This window comes from Rhinatrema bivittatum, chromosome 5 (genome assembly GCF_901001135.1).
Source record: "Rhinatrema bivittatum chromosome 5, aRhiBiv1.1, whole genome shotgun sequence".
Lineage (NCBI taxonomy): Eukaryota > Metazoa > Chordata > Amphibia > Gymnophiona > Rhinatrematidae > Rhinatrema > Rhinatrema bivittatum.
The window spans coordinates 346,677,045-346,697,623 of record NC_042619.1 but is presented as its reverse complement, the minus strand read 5'-3'; the positions used below and the strand labels follow the sequence as shown (position 1 = coordinate 346,697,623).

General features: G+C 43.2%; 1 protein-coding gene across 1 annotated transcript in view; it reads left to right on the top strand.

Moving 5' to 3' along the window:
- Positions 1 to 20,579, top strand: part of NALCN (sodium leak channel, non-selective) — a 549,662-nt gene that overhangs the window by 68,973 nt on the left and 460,110 nt on the right. The window contains exons 6-9 of the mRNA XM_029603307.1: positions 4,821 to 4,949; positions 10,773 to 10,924; positions 15,107 to 15,249; positions 15,346 to 15,450. Of these exons, the coding sequence (XP_029459167.1) occupies positions 4,821 to 4,949; positions 10,773 to 10,924; positions 15,107 to 15,249; positions 15,346 to 15,450 (529 nt within the window). The remainder of the gene's footprint in view (positions 1 to 4,820; positions 4,950 to 10,772; positions 10,925 to 15,106; positions 15,250 to 15,345; positions 15,451 to 20,579) is intronic.

Sequence of the window (20,579 nt, the reverse complement as noted above, 5' to 3'; positions counted from 1 at the left end):
GGCACTCCCCTTTGTGCACCCCTTCGTGCAATCCGTAATGCTAGTTCTAGTTAATATCTTTGTAATCGGAGGTCTCTCATGTGTGTTTAATATGCATAATGTTATACTTTTTGCTTAATTGTTAAATGTATTGCAAGTTAAACCTTGTAAACCATTATGATGGCTTTACCGAATGACGGTATATAAAACTCAACAAATAAATAAAAAAATTTTTTAACGTGGGCACTAGTTCTGCTATATTTATAGCATTTTGATGAATCTAGGCCATAATGAGGTATTATGGCAGATGAAATGGTGTAGTTGCTCTTCTCAGTTTCATATGTAAATTGTTGCTTCATTTCCTCTAAGTTGCCTTAGTTTATATGCTCCTTTCTCACTTATAATGTTGGCTGAAATAATAAAATATTCCCTTTTATGTTGTATTTTCCTCAAAGAGTTATTTTCTGGTTTTCTTATTTCATTACATGCCTTGTTGATAAAATCAATAAAATATAATAATAATAATAATAAAAAAATCAATTTAGGGTTTGCCATTCCATAGAAAACCTTTTTGCAGAGTGCAGACACCAGTGCAGTGTTGCAGTCAGTCTGGTCTGAAAACAGAAATCTATAAATACACATTAAACATATGGCTTCAATTGAGTTATATGTTTCTAGCGCTGCTGGTTGTCAGCCTTTTGCATTTACATCTGTCTTGGGCTGCCAGCAAATCAAGTTTCGATTTGTCTTGCTCTAACAGGGGTTTCTCTTGTACACCTTTTAAAAAATATTTTTCTAACTCATCTCTCTTTAAGTTCATGAAAGGAAATATATCTTGGGGAATATTTTTTTAAAATGTCCTCTGCTTTGCCCTCTCTCCTTTCAGGCTAATGCAGTATCGGCGCTTGTTAAACGGGCACTCGTGATTGAGTGCCCGCTCTCTTGACGCGCAATGATCCACCTCTCCTGGGTGCCTGATTTAATATTTAAATGGGCTGCCGCGGTAAAACGGAGAGGCTGGGGATAATCGTGCGTCCCTAGCGCCTCTTCGACTCGGGTTGTTTGCAGGTTAGTAAAACGGACGCTCAATTTTACGAGCATCCGTTTTCCTAAACTGTTCACAGCCATGGGTTAGGAAAATGGATGCTTGTTAATTGAGCATCCGTTTTCCTAAGCTGACCGCTGGCGACATTTTTTTTTTCTTTTTTTTTGCCGGTTCTCCTTTTTTTCAGTTCCTCCAACTTAATATTGTCATGATATTAAGTCAGAGGAAGTACAGGGAAGCAGTATTTTCTGCTTTTCTGTTTACTTTTGGGTCTCCTCGAGAATTAACGCCTGCTCCGGAGCAGGTGTTAATTTTTAAGAGTAAAAATGTGTGTGTCGGGTGCACTTTTTTTTGTTTTTTGCATTGGGGGGTAATAGCTAATAGCCTCATCAACATGAATTTACATGTGATGAGCGCTATTAGCTGCGTGCTGGATTGGACACGTATTTTGGACGCGCTAGTACCCTTATTGCATGAGGGGTTTTGGTTCAAGCGAAATAATTTTTCTGGAGAGATTCTTAAGGAAACCAAATTTATAATGAGGTCCTCGAACCAGATGCATGACCTTCAGAATTTTTCCATTTGTGCTTCCCTAGACCGTGGTGTGTCAGCATATCTGTAGCCCATTTACACCATTCACTTGGATTATAAGGCATAGGGCCAGCCTTCTCTGCTACCCTTTTAATATCACGTTGTTTCAATGAATCAAGTAACACTACTTTAACAGATTCAGGGGATCATCATCAGAATCTGTGGAATATAAATCCTGACCTGCTACTCTGGATTTGTGTTCCTTTACTGGGCTTTCAGATGTTTCTTCTCTCTGATCATCTCTCTTGTAATTTTGCCATTTCTTAGTCCTGCCACGTACATTTTTGTTTTACCCTTTGTTTCAAAACACTGTGTAGGTGGCATGCAGTGGGGGTCTTGGTATGCAGGAGGAAAGAAGGAGAGAGAGAAATTGTTGGCCAGGACACACAGAAGTCTACATTCAGTCACTGTCCAGAGAGAAAACTTAATTTACTAAACCGCAATAAGGTGATGTGATATGAGATAAGCATATAATGTGCACTATCGTGCGATATACCAAAACCAAATCAGTTCATAACCTCAAAAAGATATCCCCACGTTACCCTATCAAATGCCTTTTTGGTATCTAAAGATAGAGCAACCATAGGTATTGGGTGCTCAGTCAGGACAGACAAGATGTTGCAACACAATCTTGAATTATTGGAAGCTAAATGATTCAACCAGGTCCCATTCTTATCCTTATACATAATGAAGGTTAAAACCGTACTCAACTTAGTAGTAAGGACTTTGGCGTATATTTTACAGTCTATATTAATTAAGGAAATTAGTGTATAATTTGAACATATAATGGGTCATTCCCTGGTTTCTTCAGAATAATTTTGGCCTCCATAAAGGAACTCCCTACATGTCCAGTATCTAAAAAATTTTGAAAAGGAACTTGGAGTTTTAGAGCAGGCAAAGTTTGATAAAACTCAATTGGAAATCCATCCAGACCAGGGGTTTTCTTAGAAGATAAAGCTTGAATAGACATGACTATTTCATTGACAGTAATATCTCCAGCAAGTTAATCCCAGTCAGCATCTAACACAATAGGATGTGTCAAATTATGCAGAAATACAGGTAAATTCTCTCTAGAGATCATAATTTCTGGAGTATACAAAGCAGAATAGAAATTGCTGTAGGATCCCTTGGGCAACAGATAATGCTTTAACCCCCACCCCCAGGATTCCTGTTATTTAAATATTGTGCCAGTAAATGCCTGTATTTATTGGTACCCGCATAATACTTAGATTTTGAGACACCAGCAATATTCCAGCTTGTTGTCTCTGAAAAAAATTGTATTTATACTTTAATTTCTGTAATGGCAACAGTAAAGAATTAGCCTGCATATGTATATGCTGTGACGCTAGCCATTTAATATCCAAGGCCTCTAACTCTCGACACCTTTATTTATTTTTTCTGGCAGAATAATTAATAATGGCTCATCGTAAGACAGCTTTAAAAGCATCCCACCAAACAGAAGGGGAAACATCATTAAAACTAATTAAACTGAAAATATTCATCACAGAGCTCAGTAACAAATGTCGCAAACTTTACATCAGCAAGCAGACTAGTATTGAATCGCCTCTGCTGTCTGGGCTTGGAAGTGTGTGCGTGTGTTTGTGTTTTGTGGTTGTGTTTGTATGTGGGCTTATCATGTTTGTCATGGGTGTATGTGCTTGTGTGTAAGGGCAATTTGTCTGTAGAAATCTGCATGAGGGTATGTGTGTAGGCGTGTATGGGGGAGGGTGTGTTGAGGCATGAGGAAATATTTATAGGTGTGAAGAGGTGTTATGGGTGTATATGTGCCTGTGTGGGACATGTTTGTATGGGTATGTGGGTTCAAAAGTGTATATTTGGAGGTGTTTGTGTATTTGTTCATGTGGAACGGTGTATGGAGTATATGAGTATGTGTTTCTAAGTGTGTCTCTGTGGGAGGAAAAGCTGTGAGTTTGAGGTACTATTTTTTTGTAGGAGGTGTGAGCATGTAGGGATGTTTGGCATCATATTTGTGTGTGTAGAAATGTCTGAGTGTGTGGAGATTTTATGTATGAATGCATGCATGTGTGTGTAGGACAGTGTGCATGGGTGGTGCATGAGTTGTGTTTTGGGGTATACATGTGTTCTGGATTGGGGAGTTTCCTTGGGATGTGTGGGAAAGTTTGTTTAAGTGTATTTGGTGTGTGGGAGATTGTGTGAGGCGAGTGCATGTATAATGAGTGGAGAGTTGTGTATTTATTTGGGATGTCATGGAGAATGTGTGTGGGGGTGGTGTGTGGCGATATATGTGTGCATGTGTATGTGAGGTGTTTGGGGATACATGTGTGTAGATTTTGTTTGGGAATTGTGTGTGAGGGTGAGTTTGAAGATTTCATTGGGGTGTATGGAAGAATGTGCACTTTCCCACACCACCCCAGTGTGCCTGGGGTGGTGTGGGAAAGTGTCTAGGATGAGAGTGTGTATGGGGTTGTGAGGTGGTGTAGTTGTGTGTGTGTGTGGGTATTTGTGGAGCTGTGTGTTTTGGTATGCATAGTTTTGGGTGTGTGTGTGTGTGTGTGTATATACTGAGGCATCGTATATGTGTGTTTATATATAGATTCAGTGTGGTATGTGTGAAGGGATGTGTGTGTGTTTCTGTGTTTTGTGTTTGTATGTGGGATTATCATGTGTGAGAGTGTCATTGGTGTGTGTGTGTGCTTGTAAGTAAGGGCAATTTGTGTGTGGAAGTGTGCATGAGGGTATGTGTGCAGGTATCTGTGTGTGGGGAGGTGTTGATGTGAAATGTGTATGCGTTGGAGATGTTCACTAGGAAGGGTGGACGACGGTAGGTGGCTTGGAATCTTGAAAGGAGCCATCCTTTGCCAGCTGCTTCACTTTTTTCCCTCTGTCAAAATTCCACAGCAACTGCCCCCCAATAACAAAGCAATGAAGAGTTTTTGTGATATTTCTGAGCGTTTAATTCATCTTTCTTCCAGCAAGCAAAATTTGGTGACATCCCAACTCTTCTGTAAAGAGTTATTTTGTTCCTAAAACGGATGGATGGACATACTGTCAGATATGGACTATTTTGATAAAATTCTTTTCAATATTTCATATCTTGGAAAGCATATAAATATAGTAAAAATTAAAAAATAATATAAGGCAATCTAAAATGACATAAGATACACATATCTTTCTCCTTATTATTGTAAGCCTGATGGTGTCAATTTGATTGTTTTTTCCCCAGACGTTCCGGAGAACAAATTTGGAGTGTATCTATTTTTCTGCTCTTTTTCCTTCTTCTTTATGGAATCCTTGGTGTCCAGATGTTCGGAACTTTTACCTATCACTGTGTAACAAATGATACTCAGCCAGGGTAAGTATAGATTTTTCTTCATCCCAGTTTATCCACAAATTAAAAATGCCGTCACCCATTTAATTTTTCATCAACTTATATCACTCCATGGCTCAAAAAAACTGCTTTTGTTACTGATCTCACTCTGAATGCAGTTCATGATCCTGGCACCCACTATCATTTGTCTTCTTGATAGCTTCTATCATACCTCCAATATCTGCTTTCTCTTGACATTGCTTTCCCACCTTGTATGCTGACAGCAAATATATTGGTTTGTTTCTCTTCTCTATCTTCTTCTGCTGTCATGTCTGATTTACTGTTGTTTTACAGTAACATAGTAGATGATAATAGATAAAGACTATATTGGACTATCCAGTATGTCTAGTTGAGAATCGTCTTCTTTTGAGTAGATGAGCACATGAATTCCCTTCTGCTACCTAACACCATTCCTCCCTCCCTCACCCACCTTGACCACTTAAACCCTTAACTAAGTACTACCCTCCATATGCATCCCAACCATGCCCAAAATATGTTTAAAATGCTGGCCTCCACTACCTCCATATCATCCTCAAGTTTTACTCTTACAAGACCCAAAACTTAATCCAATACCTAGATCTCCTTCCCTGTCTTATTACCAACTTTTGTAATAATCATCATGTCCATCAGAATTAGTGAGTCTGTTGTCCTAATATTCCATCCTCTCCTTACTCAATAAAGTTTAGGTTTTAACCATGGAACGTCCATTTATGTTATCCTAGCTTTTATGCAAGCCCAATGCAGTCGTTCTGTTTAGGGTTGAAACAGCCATTCTATGCATGTTACCCTGGTTCCTTTAAACTCATTAATCCATGCTGAAGTCATCATTTTGCTTTCCCCTGGGGGGGGGGGGGGGGGGCGATTTTGAAGTTTTCTAAGCTAGGACAAATTCCATGAATATTTTTTACTCATGGACTTGCACCAATTTTCAAAATTAAATTACCTGCATATTTTCACTTTCAAATATGCAACATATCCATGGTCATTTGTACCTGGCTTCTGTGCAGGTGATTTTTTTTGTGTACCTTATGCTAATAAGCATGTGTATCGCAAGTTGCACTATTAGTGCAATTTGGGCTACATTGCAGTTCACGATGTCTCCTGACAGGCCTGTTTCAGTATGGAGAGAGAGAGAGAGAGAGAGAGAGAGAGAGAGAGAGAGAGAGAGAGAGAGAGAGAGAACCTTACCATAGTGCCACCTCCCTAGACAGGTATTTGTATCCCTATGGGAGGCCCACCTAGTAACTCGAGGTGAGGGTTAAGTATTAGTGTAGGGGGTTAGGGGCCACTTTCACATTCAACATGAGATGTACAAACAGAACAGTGGTCTCTTGTGAAGATTTGATGACCTACGGAGTGAGGAAACTCACTCCAAGATGAGATTTGTGCAATGTTCTCTCCACCTAGCTTGTTGTTACCCAGGTAGAGAGTCCATCTCTGCCGGCGTCTGACATCAGGAAGAGGGCGGTTCAGCACTTCCGGGTGCTGGACCTACAAAGCCTGCGGCCTCGCGCGTGCGTGTTCCCCAGCAGGGGGAGGAGTCGACCAGGCCTCGGCGGCGTCTCCACGAGGGAGACGCCACTGCCATGCGACCAGGCAGGCCTTCCAGCACCCGGTCGCTAGCTTAGCGACCGGGACCGCAACAGTACCCCCCCCTTTACGCCCCCTCTTCAAAGGCCCAGGCTTGTCAGGGTGGTCAGCGTGGAACTGTCGCAGAAGGGATTTGTCCAGGATGTTGCGGGCAGGTTTCCAAGTATTGTCTTCATCCCCACATCCCTCCCAGGCAAGCAAATACTCCCAACGTCTGTTGGCGAAACGAGTATCCAGAACCTCTCGTACTTGAATGGTGGGGTCCTCGGCCGTGGGTGCAGGGGTAGAGTCTGGTGGTCTTCGATGGAACCTGGAGAGGATTACTGGCTTCAGGAGAGAGACGTGAAAGATGTTATGAATACGTAAGGTGGTGGGCAAACGTAAACAGTAGGACACCAGACCTACTCTTTCTGCCACTCGAAAGGGACCACAAAACTTAGGTGCCAGCTTCTTCGAGGGTTGTCTCAAATGGATATTCTTGGTACTGAGCCACACTTGATCTCCAAGTAAAAAGGTGGGTCCGGGTTTTCGATGTCGATCGATGTACTGCTTAGTGATGAGTGCGGTCCTACAGAGCCTCCGTTGGGTAGACATCCAGAGTTTACCCAATTGTTGGGCGGTTAGCTGGGCTGCGGGCGAGGAGACCGGTACTGGTACTGGCAAAGGTGGCTTGAGTTGCTTTCCATATACGATCTGAAAGGGTGACCTTCCCGTCGCTGCATGTACTTGATTATTATAGGCGAATTCCGCCCAGGGTAGCAATTCTACCCAATTATCTTGTTTGTGATTGGTGAAAGTTCTTAAGAACAACTTTAGAGAACGATTCATTCGTTCCATTTGCCCGTTGCTTTGCGGGTGGAAGGCGGTGGAGAAGCTAAGTTGTATTTCAAATTTCTTGCATAGGGCTCTCCAGTATCTGGCTGTAAATTGCGGGCCTCGGTTTGAGACAATGTCTTGAGGCAAGCCATGGATGCGAAATATGTGGTGAGTGAATAACAAAGCCAGTTCGGTTGCAGAGGGTAGTTTGGCCAGTGGCACGAAGTGGGCCATTTTAGAGAAGCGGTCCACGGTGACCCATACAACAGTCTTGCCTTGAGAAGGGGCTAGATCCACCACAAAGTCGGTGGCGATGTGGGTCCAAGGTTCCGTAGGTACGGGCAATGGTTGTAATAATTCCCTCTGAGGACCAATCAGAGGTTTTTGCTTGGCGCAGGTGGGGCAAGAGTTAACATAGAGTGAGACATCCCGACAAAGGCCAGGCCACCAATAAAAGCGGTTTATGAGGTCTAGCGTTCTCTCTCTACCTGCATGCCCTCCGGACAAGGAGTCATGACCCCAAGTCAAGACTTTTTTCCGGAGTCTCTTGGGTACTATGGTTTTTGTTGTTGAGTTTAACGAGGTGAGTGCTAGCTGGACACATGCAGGGTCCAGAATGTGTTGCAGCTCCTCTTCCTCCTCAGGTTGGGCGGTGCGGGACAAGGCGTCCGCTCGGACGTTCTTCTCTACGGGCCGATACTTGAGGATGAAGTCAAAGCGGCTGAAGAAAAGGGACCATCTGGCTTGACGAGGATTCAGCCGTTGAGCATGGGCCAAGAACTCCAAATTTTGTGGTCTGTATATACGGTAACGGGGTGGTTAGCTCCCTCCAGCCACTGCCTCCACTCCTCGAAGGTGAGTTTGATAGCTAGAAGTTCCTGGTCCCCAATGCCGTAGTTGCATTCAGCAGGTGAAAACTTTTTAGAAAAGTAAGAGGATGACATTAACTTGCCGGAAGCATCGTGTTGACTGAGAACAGCCCCGACCGCTATGCTGGAAGCATCTACCTCCACAACGAAAGGGCACAGTGGGTCTGAGTGGCATAAGCAGGAAGCTTTCAAGAATGCTTGCTTCAATTCTTCAAAGGCTAGACAGGCGGTAGCAGGCCAATCTTGAGCGTTGGCTCCCTTACGTGTGAGTGCGGTGTGGGGCTACCTTCAGAGAGTACCGAGGAATGAAATGCCTGTAAAAGTTGGCGAATCCGAGAAATCGTTGTAGAGCCTTTAAGCCCAAGGGACGAGGCCAATTAGTGATTGCCGAAACCTTCTCGGGATCCATTTCGAACCCTGTGGAGGAGACGATGTATCCTAAGAAGGGAAGTGATTCACAGTCAAACTGGCATTTCTCAAGTTTGGCGTATAGGTGATTGTCTCTCAACGCCTGCAGTACGCGTCTGACGTGTTGCCGGTGTGTGGTTAGATCTTGTGAGTAGATCAAGACATCGTCGAGGTATACTATGGCGAATGAGTGGAGCATGTCCCAGATCACCTCATTCATAAGGTTTTGGAAAACGGTTGGAGCATTACACAAACCAAACGGCATCACCAAATACTCGTAATGTCTGTCATGGGTGTTGAATGCCGTTTTCCATTCATCTCCCGGGCGAATACGGACTAAGTTGTAAGCTCCACGAAGGTCAAGTTTTGTAAAAACCTTTGCTCCTTGTAGTCTGTTGAGTAATTCAGGTATCAAGGGAAGTGGGTACCGATCCTTCTTGCTGATGGTATTTAACCCTCTGTAGTCAATGCAGGGTCTAAGGGTGCCATCCTTCTTGGCCACAAAGAACCCTGCTCCGGCAGGGGAATGCGACGGGCGAATGAAGCCTTTAGTGAGGTTTTCTGTAATGTAGTTGGTCATGGCACGGGTTTCAGGTAGCGACAGAGGGTAGACCCTGCCACGCGGAGGGGTGGTGCCTGGGAGAAGGTCAATGGCACAGTCGAAGGGTCGGTGGCATGGAAGGATCTCCGCCTTTTGTTTAGAAAATACGTCAGAATAGTCCTGGTACGGCAGAGGAAGCTCAAGAGCTGTCTGGCAGAGTGAGACCTGAGGCCTCTGAGGGAACTCAAGGCAATTTTGAAAACAGTACGAGCTCCATAGAGCAATTTGAAGTGAGTCCCAATGAATCACAGGGGCGTGCAGCTGTAGCCTCGGTAGTCCTAAGACTTTCGGTGTGGAGAGTCCCAGTTCGTAGGGTCAAAAGTTTCGTGAGTTCCGTGATGTCGCCTGGAAGGGGAGTCCCCTGGATGAAGGTGACCCGTAGAGGAGGTTCTCTAGGTGCAGTGGGGAGTCCAAGCTGGCGCACCAAGTCCTTCAAGATGAAGTTACCCCCAGCTCCAGAGTCCACAAAGGCGAGGGTTTGGAAGGAACCTCCAGGAGCAGCATTGACACAGCCTAGGGGGAGCTCCTCCCTCCTCCCTAGAGGATATTTCGCTCTTTCTAATTTTCAAAGAAAAATGTGTGTTAAAAATATGTCAGCTTCTCCGTTGTGCTGGTGTGGCTGTGGGCTGAATGGCACTTATTCTCATATGTGGTGATTGTGTCCGCAAGTGATATCTTTCTGGCAGGATATTGAAAGAGAGGTCAGATTAATGTGTAGCAATCATTTCTCTTTAAACTCCTTGTGGGTTATGGGAAGGATACCAATGAAACCGTTGCAGCCACAGATAAAAAATTCTTATTCACCATTGTCTACATGCTGACAGACAGGCAATCGCGTTGGTGTGGAAGGGTGCTCTCAGCATATTCCAGTGGAATTCTCAATCTCAAATGGTTGAGATTGAAATTATTGAAAAAAAAATTATTTACACTTTAAGGGGAAAATTTGGATGTGACCGCATCTGGAAAAAGTTTGGGGATTATTTGGAAAAATAATGTGATTAATGCAGAGGTTGTGGGGTGGGCTGTCATGATAACCTGAGGGGCGTTTGTATGTTTCCTGCTTGTCCGGGTGGGCTTGGAGATGACTATTATAACTCTGTGCGTTGGATTTTGTAATTCCAGAAGCATGTCAACCTTATTCTGTAATACCCCATCTGGCTGGCTGTCCTTTGTGTGTTAAAATAAACAGTTAAAAAAAAAAAAAAGATACTGATTAGTTTGCAAAAAGGGTTGGACATGTTCCTGGCGGAGAAGTCCATAAACTGCTATTAATCAAATTGACTTAGAATAGCCACTGCTGTCTACTATCGCTATTAGTGGCGTAGGATTTATTTACTGTTTGGGTATTTGCCAGGTACTTGTATCCTGGATGTGGGCAATGTTGGACACGTGATGCTGGGCTTGATGGACTCTAGGTCTGACCCAGTATGGTAACGTCTTATGTTTTTAATGTTCTTAACTATGTGAATACAAGTTGAATAGTTCTTAATTTGTCTTAACAGTTTGCATGTTTTACATTCACAGAAATGTGACCTGGAACAATTTAGCTATTCCAGATACCCACTGTTCACCAGATGGAGAAGGATATCAATGTCCCCGGGGGTTTAAGTGCATGGACCTTAAAGATCTGGGACTCACAAGACAGGAGCTGGGCTACAGTGGCTTTAATGAGATAGGTCTGTATTATCGTTAATATTTTAAGTATTCATTTAAAATGTTTACAAAAGTGATATAATATATAGACTAGTGATAGCTTGACAAACAGTTCTGCATTAAATTAACATTGCGGTGTATGGCAACTTTTATTTTCTGCACAGAATTTTTTTGGCTGTAAACCAGAAGTCTGGTTTCCAGATGATCTGTGCTTTTGAATTGTGATTTGTTTCATAAAGCCATAACAGTTCTGTTTTTACACACCAGACCCAACATTTGTTATCAGACTCAGGGCCTCATTTACCAAGCATTTTTCCCATAGACACAGAATGAGAGAAAAGCCTTTAGTAAATCAGGCCCTAGATTTCCTTGAGCTACTCTAGGCAAAGTTTCTAGATAAATATACATTGCTTAGCACATTGAGAATAGAAAAAATATATATATATATAACCGAATGACAGCTGGCACTGTAGTTATAAATCTGGAAGACGGAGCGATTTTAGCAATTGCTGTGCTGAATTGACACTCAGGATACCAGGATTCTAATCCTAACAGTGTGCCTTATTCAGAACACACTTTTCTCCACTCTGTGCCTTTGGACAAAATCTTTACTGAATAAGAACCTTTGACCCTGATTTTAGGGTCATTCTACTTTCTTCTACCTGGTTAAAACCCAGCTTTCTGAAGGACCATTCTGCTCATCATATCATAACAGAAAGGCAGCTATATCCCTTTTAATTTCACTGCTTTTCTCGGTGGTGTGAACTGTCCCCTCAATGTTTGTATTCTTGTTGTACTGCACAAAAATAGAAAAAGTTATTCATCAGCGGCCCGATTTAAAAAGTGTGCACGCGTAAAAATCAGGGGTTAAGCGTGTGGCCGGGACCCTGCACGTGCCGCGCGCATTTTCGGATGGGCCAGGCCCCGTTAAGCACTGAAGTGCCGGGCAACTAGAAAAGGGGTGGTCTGGAGTGCATGGTCTGCACGGGGAGGGGTGGGGCGGGCCGGGACAGCGCCGTTTCTCTATTATTATTCTACAGTATTCTCTCGCCCTAGCTTGATGGTGCCCTGTTATAGAGTCCATCAAGCTAGGGCGAGAGAACATTGTAGAAATCTCATCTTTGTGAGACTTTGCTCACTCCAAATGATGTCAAATCTTCACTGAGGTGTACTGCGCAGTTCGTATGTCTCACTCTGCATGTAAAACTGGCCCCTAAACCCTAAACTACCACCAACACCTCACCTCAAGCTATTAGCTGGCCCTTCTATAGAGATATAAATTGACTACTATGACAGCCTTATAAATAGTCTCTCTCTCTCTCTCTCTCTCACACATTTTGCAGGGTATGCTTTACCAATACACCTAAATTTACCATAAACATGGTACTTTTTCTTACTGCGGGCGTTATCCATGCGATATTATAGCATTTTGATGAATCTAGGGGTACGGTTTTAGGGCCCGATTTCTTATTTTCTCCATCTAATCTTTAAATAGCCCTATCTTAGCTTGCATTCCCCCGCTCCCATCTTTAACTCCTTGGCAGTCATCATGCACCCCCTGGGCAAAACATTTCTATAGAGCAGAAGTGATTAGGCTCCCCCCTCCCCCCCACCATCTGAATTCAAGTCCCCCCACACCAGAACTCCCCGGATCCTTCCCCCCCTTCCCGAAGACTAAAAATCCTCACCGGGTGCTGGGTCAGTCAGCGAGATCCAGTGCAGCTACATATCTTACTCTCCAGGCACAATGTGTGCTTCCTTGCCAGGAGCGGGTAACTGCGGACCCCACTCCTGGTGGGGATATTTGGCCTTCGGGAAGGGGGGACAATGGTCTGGGGGGTTGGGGTGCGGCGGGATTTGAATTCAGATGGCGGGGGGGGGGGGGGGGGGGAGGAAGGGCCTGGTCACTTCCGCTCTATGGAAAGGATTTGCTTGGAGTGGGAGGGCGCGACAGTTGCCAAGGAGTTAAAGATGGAAGTGGGGGAATTCAAGGGCTATTTAAAGATTAGATAGGCCCCAATATCTCTGGTTTTCTTATTCTAGGCAAAAGCTCTATTTACCTGGATATCTTTTGAAGATTTCCAGTAAATAATGAGTTATCTGGCCACATGAGGCTGGTCAACTTCAGAAGCAGGTCTAACCTTATCCAAATAATCTAGCCAAATATACTCAATATTCAGCTAGGTTTGCTGGATATCTGAGCCCCCCGGGATATCCTCTTTTATATCTGGCTAAATTCTAGCTGGGTGTGCCATTTAGATGGCTAACTATTAGGTTATCCATCTAAATGGCTTTTAAGTATGGACCTCCAGTTGTTTAGCCGCATCTTCAGAGACAGGTGGGAGCAATTTAGAATGGTCCAACATGATAGAATAATCAGGTGTCTGCAAAATGTGAGAAGAATAAAAGAGTTTCAAATGAAGTACATGGCTTATCATGTAACTGTAAACATGTAGAATGAACGGAAAGAAGAAATGACAAACCTCTGCTCACTTTCAGGCTAATTTTAAAATGAATGCTCATGCACTCATTCACATGCGTATCAGAGTATGCTCCTAAAACTAGGTGGAATTTAATACACGTTCGCACGAGGGACAACCCAGTTTTTCCAATTAGTCCACCAGTTTGCTCAGTTAAGAGAGAGGTCTTCAAGGCCCCTCTGGTTCTTCATCCTGCACGCCCCCCCCCCCCCCTCAATTGACCCAGACCCCTCACTCCGTCTAATAAGCCCTAAAACCAGAGATCTCCAGACTTGCTCCTCATCTGGAGCAGCAGTAAAATCACGCGGATAACAAGCTGCTGCGCGCTGTGGTCTCCGGTTTTAAAATACAGCGTTAACTATTGGCCCTGCCCCGGATTGCCCGTGCTCTACCCATGCCCCTTCCCTTTTCTGTGCTTTTATTTTTGACCCACGCACTGGCATATACACATGCGCACTTCGTGGCTTTTTAAAATCCATGTTACTCACGCGCAGGCCACATTCACAAGTATGCGGGCAACGCTTCTAAAATCTCCCTCTATGTTCTTAAAGGCTAGAGATAAAGTCTAAGAGTAATGGATCACCACTGAGGATCCCTCAACGTCTGTGACTAAAGAAAGTTGGTGGGTCACTTGTTGCATGTGGCCCGTCTGACAGTGGCGTATCAATGGAAAAGCTCTCCAGGTATTGCTTGTTGGGCTGCCCTAAGGAAGGAACTTACTTTTTCTTTAAGAATTCAGTCCGATAGATATCAAGATATACGGGGACCCTACTGGGACTGGCAGGGGAGGCGGTAGTTTGTTTTAGTTTTGTACTTTTTCAGATATAAGTCCTTTCTATGGGGATACTTATGTATAAAGCCTGATGTATTATTTGCCGATCTCCTTTTCTAATGTAATTTCCAGGGTTGTTTAAGTTTAGAAAAGTTATAAATAAAGAGTTAAAAAAAAAGGTTGTGACCAACACTAGACACTAGATTTTATATCACATATTTCTGCTCCCAATTAACATTATTTTCGCTCGCTGTTCAGTTTTATGTTTTAGTCAGTCACTTTTGTTTGTATCATTAAATTTGACTGGTGATTTCTCTGGTTTATTGACACATACTATTTTCTTAAGTACCTTTCAGGCCGATACAGTAAAGCGATTACCCCATTTCTAACCTACTTTGTACCCACAATTTGGCCGCGTAAGTCCAACCCGCAATTCACTATCCCTTTTAACCCATCCTTACCGCTTCTTTAAATCAACGGGTAACCCTTTCCGCCCGCGGCATGTAAATGATATGTAAACGCTCCGATTAGCTATTCCCTCCCATTCAGTAACGTGTGCCCCGACTATCGCCTTTTTGACCTGCAGTTTAGCTGCGTCTTTAACCTGCTAAATTACCGTCTACCCTTACCCCTCCGCCCCGACTCCTCCCCTTGCCACCCCGCCCCGACTCTGCCCCCAGTATGCTATCGCACACGAAAAGGGCCTTTTTGCGTGCGATAGAGGCTTATTGCATGCGATAAGCCTTTGAGAAGGACCCCCTTATAGATTCAAAATGTTGAAAATATCTAAAGAGGAGATTTCAAAAACTTTATACGGCAATATCTTTTTAAGAATGAAATGAAATGCTTAGTGGTAAGTGAGAAAAAATGATTTTGTTTGCTTTAACTGCCAACAAAATGTACAGAAAAGGTTGAAAGCTCTTCTGCTTTAACAATGTATTTTCTCTCAACAGGCACAAGCATATTTACTGTTTATGAAGCAGCATCACAAGAAGGTTGGGTTTTCCTCATGTACAGAGCAATTGACAGCTTTCCCCGGTGGCGCTCCTACTTCTATTTCATCACACTAATCTTCTTTCTTGCATGGCTTGTCAAGGTACTGTTCATTTATTTCAGAGTTGCCGACGAATGCAGAGGACTGTGTGCAGGCCTTTATTTTTCTATTCTACAGCTTTGTATTTCTTTTCTTTAGAATGTGTTCATAGCAGTTATCATTGAGACGTTTGCTGAAATAAGAGTTCAGTTCCAGCAGATGTGGGGCTCCAGAAGCAGTACCACATCTACCGCCACCACACAGGTAGCCTGCTTAAGATTCTTCATGCTGTGGTTTACAAAACCTTTCCTCCTTTACTCCAGGCATTGGAAAACACAGGGGATGGAAGGGATGCATGTTTTATTGTGGCTGTCTTTTGATCACAAGCTCTTCCATGGAATTCAAAGTGTCATACAATATGTTTTATGGATGCACATTATAAAGTGTACATTCTGGCTTAGTTACATTGAAAAGCAGTACAAATACTTTTACATTTTCTAGATTACTTAAAAATGGGATGGTAAGATCCCCCACAGTGACAGGCAGGCCATATCTTACTCTTTGTAACACATACTCAGTAGCTTTTGAACCTTCCCCTAGACAGAAGCTAATCTTCCCCTAGACAGAATACTGTCTTCCACTCATCGCCATCCTGGATACATAACTTCTATAGGCGGTCAAATAGCTCTGTGATGTAGTGTAGCGGGTAGCGGTTCTTTCATGTGATGGTGTTGAGACCCTAGTAGTCTATATGTGACCTTAGCAAGCCATTATTCTTACCCACAAAGAAGAATACCGCTCCAACTGGAGAGGAGGACAGGCAGATGAAACCCCATTCCATATTTTCTTGGATATGGGAAATCATAGCTTCAGTCTCAGGGGCAGAAAGCAGATAGACACATACCCTGGGAGTTATCTTGCCCAAGAACAAATCGATTAGACAATCTTACAGTCAATGCGGTAGTAGGGTCTCGGCCTGTTGTTTGCTAAATATATCAGTGAATGCCATTTACTGGGTGGAAGACTTGGCAAAGCTGAAGTAGCCATCTGTTCGTCTATGACCGGCAGGTGTACCTGGGTGAGGCAGTGTTCCTGGCAAGAGGATCTCCATCTGAGAATATGTATCTTTCCCCAATGTATCAATGGGTTATTCAGCATGAACCAGGGTAATCCCAAGATGATGGAGTTGATAGCCCTGGGTAGAACATGAAGAAGATGGCCTCCTGGTGTAGGAGCCCCATCTGGAGGGTTAGTAGTAAGATGGTGAAAGCTAGATGTCCTGGCAGAGGTTCTCTAAATATGGAGGGTATGGTACTGTGTAGGTCATGTGGTAGTGGGTAGATTCTATTGGTGAACCAAATTGAAGTTACCACCTGCTCCAGAATCCAGAAAAGCTTCAGTGTGGACTACGGTGTCTCTGGAGAGAAGAATAATTGACACAAGTAGTTATTTATTTATTTATTTATTTTATTTTTAATTTTTATAGACCGAAGTTCTTGTAGGAACTACAAATCAATCCGGTTTACATACAACTTTTAAATGCCCAAAAAGAGTAGTGGGCTTTACATAGAACAGTTGAACAATAAAACAGGTAATAATAGAACTAACAATAATTATGGAACAAATAGAATAGATAACCAATTAAACATAGTAATATAGTAATAAATATTAATTATAAAAAAAAAATATAAAAGAGATAGAGTAAATGGAGTGTGAGTACAGTATAAATACAAAAGATGAAAGATGAAAGAGTTGGACAGAGATAGCAGGTTGACCTAGGGTTGCCTCTCCACCAACCCTAAGCTCAGTAGTTTCCTGCTTTTTCTAGACAAGGGCTAGGGAAATGTCCAGTCTTGTACAGTAAAGGCAAAGATTAAGCCGTCTACATCTCGGTTTCTCCTCCTCAGTGAGGTGGTCCCTAGCCAGCTGTATGGGTTCCTCTGGAAGCAAGGTGGCTGGGCTGTCTCCCAGCTGGCTCCCAACTGGGCTGTCTCCAACTGGCTCCCAACTGGGCTGTCTCCCAGCTGGCTCCCAACTGGGCTGTCTCCAACTGGCTCCCAACTGGCTCCAATTTGGGAGCCAGTTGGAGGGCTGACAGATGATCTATTTCTCTCAGGCTTGTTCCTAGAACCGGAGACCTACACTTTATGGTTAGGGAAATTAGATCCTCAAATGTGGGTGATATGTCCCAACCTGCCAGTTCATCCTTTATTCTATCTGTCAATCCTTGCCAAAAGAAGGCCGTTTCAATATCTTTGCCCCAATGGAGCTCAGAGGCCAGGGTTCAAAAGTGCTATTCCCTTCTCTGATCTGAAGCAAAATGGCAGATGAAATTTAATGTGGATAAGTGCAAGGTGATGAATATAGGGAAAAATAACCCATGCTATAGTTACACAATATTAGGTTCCATATTAGGTGCTACCACCCAAGAAAGAGATCTAGGCGTCATAGTGGATAACACATTGAAATATATTTATTTAGTTATTTATTTATTTAAAAGTCTTCTATACCGATGTTAGTCGAAACATCACCTCGGTTTACATGGAACAAAAGCAACGGAAATTACAAGTAACAGGGGAAGGATAAGGGGTACAAAAAACCAATAGGAGAGCAGAGAAACATAGGAACAAACAACAAGTGAACTATAATGTCATAAGAACAAGGTCATAGTCAAATTCAGGTCATGATCCATCACAATTCAATATTCATCAAGGGTGTTGGGGAAAGGCTTGTTTGAATAGCCAGGATTTGAGCTGGGCTCTGAATTTGGTGATGCAAGGTTCAAGTCTGAGGTGGGTTGGGAGTGAGTTCCCAACCCACCTCGGTCCAGCAATGGAGAGCGCCCGATCCCTTGTAGCTTTAGGGATGGCACATGGAGGGACCCTTTGTTAGTGGTCCTTGTCGGTCGATTCGAGCAGGCAAATTGGAGGGGATCTGCCAGCCAGTTGGAGTGATGGGAATATAAGGCTTTATGTATAATGGTCAGGGATTTAAAGAGGATGTGGGACGGAATAGGGAGTCAGTGTAGGTCCTTCAGTATAGGGGAAATATGGTCGTATTTGTGAGCGTTGGAGAGGGTTCTGGCTACAGTGTTCTGTAGCATTTGGAGGGGCTTTAAGGAGGAGTAGGGTAGGCCAAGAAAGAGGGAGTTACAGTAATCCATCTTGGATGGCAGTGTAGCCTGGACGACGGTGCGGAAGTCACTAGCGTGAAGGAGAGGTTTCAGGTTTTTTAAGACTAAGTTGTCGGTTCAGTGTGTTGTGGTTCAGTGTGTTGCGGCAATCAAAAAAGCAAACAGAATGTTGGGAATTATTAGGAAGGGAATGGTGAATAAAACGAAAAATGTCATAATGCCTCTGTATCGCTCCATGGTGAAACCGCACCTTGAATACTGTGTACAATTCTGGTCCCTGCATCTCAAAAAGATATAATTGCGATGGAGAAGGTACAGAGAAGGGCGACCAAAATGATAAAGGGGATGGAACAGCTCCCCTATGAGGAAAGACTAAAGAGGTTAGGACTTTTTAGTTTGGAGAAGAGACGGCTGAGGGGGGATATGATATCATGAGAGGTCTAGAACGGGTAAATGTGAATCAGTTATTTAATCTTTTGGATAATAGAAGGACTAGGGGGCACTCCATGAAGTTAGCATGTAGCATATTTAAATCTAATTGGAGAAAATTCTTTTTCACTCAATGCACAATTAAACTCTGGAATTTGTTGCCAGGGGATGTGGTTAGTGCAGTTAGTGTAGCTGGGTTTAAAAAAGATTTGCATAAGTTCTTGGAGGAGAAATCCATTACCTGATATTAATTAAGTTGACTTAGAAAATAGCCACTGCTATTACTAGCAAGGGTAACATGAAATAGACTTAGTTTTAGGGTACTTGCCAAGTTCTTATGGCCTGGATTGGCCACTGTTGGAAACAGGATACTGGGCTTATGGACCCTTAGTCTGACCCAGTATGGCATGTTCTTATATTATTATGCACCTTGAGTACTGTTACGGGAACGCTAGGGAGCAGTTCCGATTCGGAGGAGAAAGTGTACCCTTGGGCCACGGTAGGGATGTGCATTCATTTTGAACGAATGCCCAACCGCAACCGTGCTCCTACCATGTGACAGGGGCCAACCAATGGCACCAGTAGCCCCTGTGACATAGTAAGGGCAAAGGCTATCGGCTCCATTTTGAATACTGGCAGCCGATGGCCCGAGTGCAGGAGATCGCGCCAGGACCCCCATTGGTCCACCAGGGACTTTTGGCAAGTCTTGGGGGGTCAGGAGGGTGGGCGGTTTGTAAGGCAAGACTTCACTTGGGTAAATCCATGCTGACTGTGTTCTATTAAATCATTTCTGTCTATATATTACAATAACCTATTACACAGACCAACATGAATTTCATCAAATGAGAAGTCTCCAAAAGATGACACAGTTGGTAAAGTTGTCTCAAATGAATGAATCAGACAGATATGGTGGCTTTAATTTGCATCCACTTTGTAAAGTCCTTATCTGTCAAAATCCCAGATATCTAAATTGATTTTTAAACTCAATTTGAGATCCATCATGTAATGTGAGTTTACCCAATCTTAAGCTACTTTGGATACGCCTATGAAGCAACTCAGTTTTAGCTAAATTCAATCATAAATGGACTTTGTCCTATACAATCATTTACTGCAGACAGGCATGCGTATGTATTCTCTAATGCTGTAGCAAGCAGCTTCTCCAAGGAAAGCCACAATTGGATATCATCTGCATAATATTGATAATCGATGCCAAATTCTTTAATCATTTTCCCCAATAAATATTGATTAGCACAATGGAAATAATTGAACTGTAAGGAACTCCTCCCACTACTGGTCCAGGGTCTGATTGTAAATCACCTTAGATCAACACCTCCTGTCTGTCATTCAGAAAGAAGGTAAAAACTAAGCATTCCTGAAATGCCCACATCCTGTAATCATTGCAAACCAGTGTGTTTTATGCAAAGTTAAGATCCAGAGAAACTAAAAAGATATTATTTTCCTTTTCTGCCTGCAAAAAAACCTGATCAGCTAATGATGCAAGCACCCTTATCCAGGTAACTGTGCCAATGCATAAGCACAACTCGTTCAAGCAGTTTACTTAGAAACGGGCCGATACAGCAAAAATCGTGGGAGAGCGGGCAAGCGCGCTATTACCCCTTACTGAATAAGGGATAAAGCTAGCGTGTCGAAAACGCGCGTCCAGTCGCGGGTTAACAGTGTGCTCCGCTGGAGCGCACTGTATTGTATCGGCCTGAAAGTGTTTGCAACTAGCCTATTATTATTAAGATTCTGTGGCTCCAGTGAAGTTTTCTTTAAGGTTGGGTGTAAAGCTGATGACTTCACTCTGTTTTGATCATACCCATCCATTAGA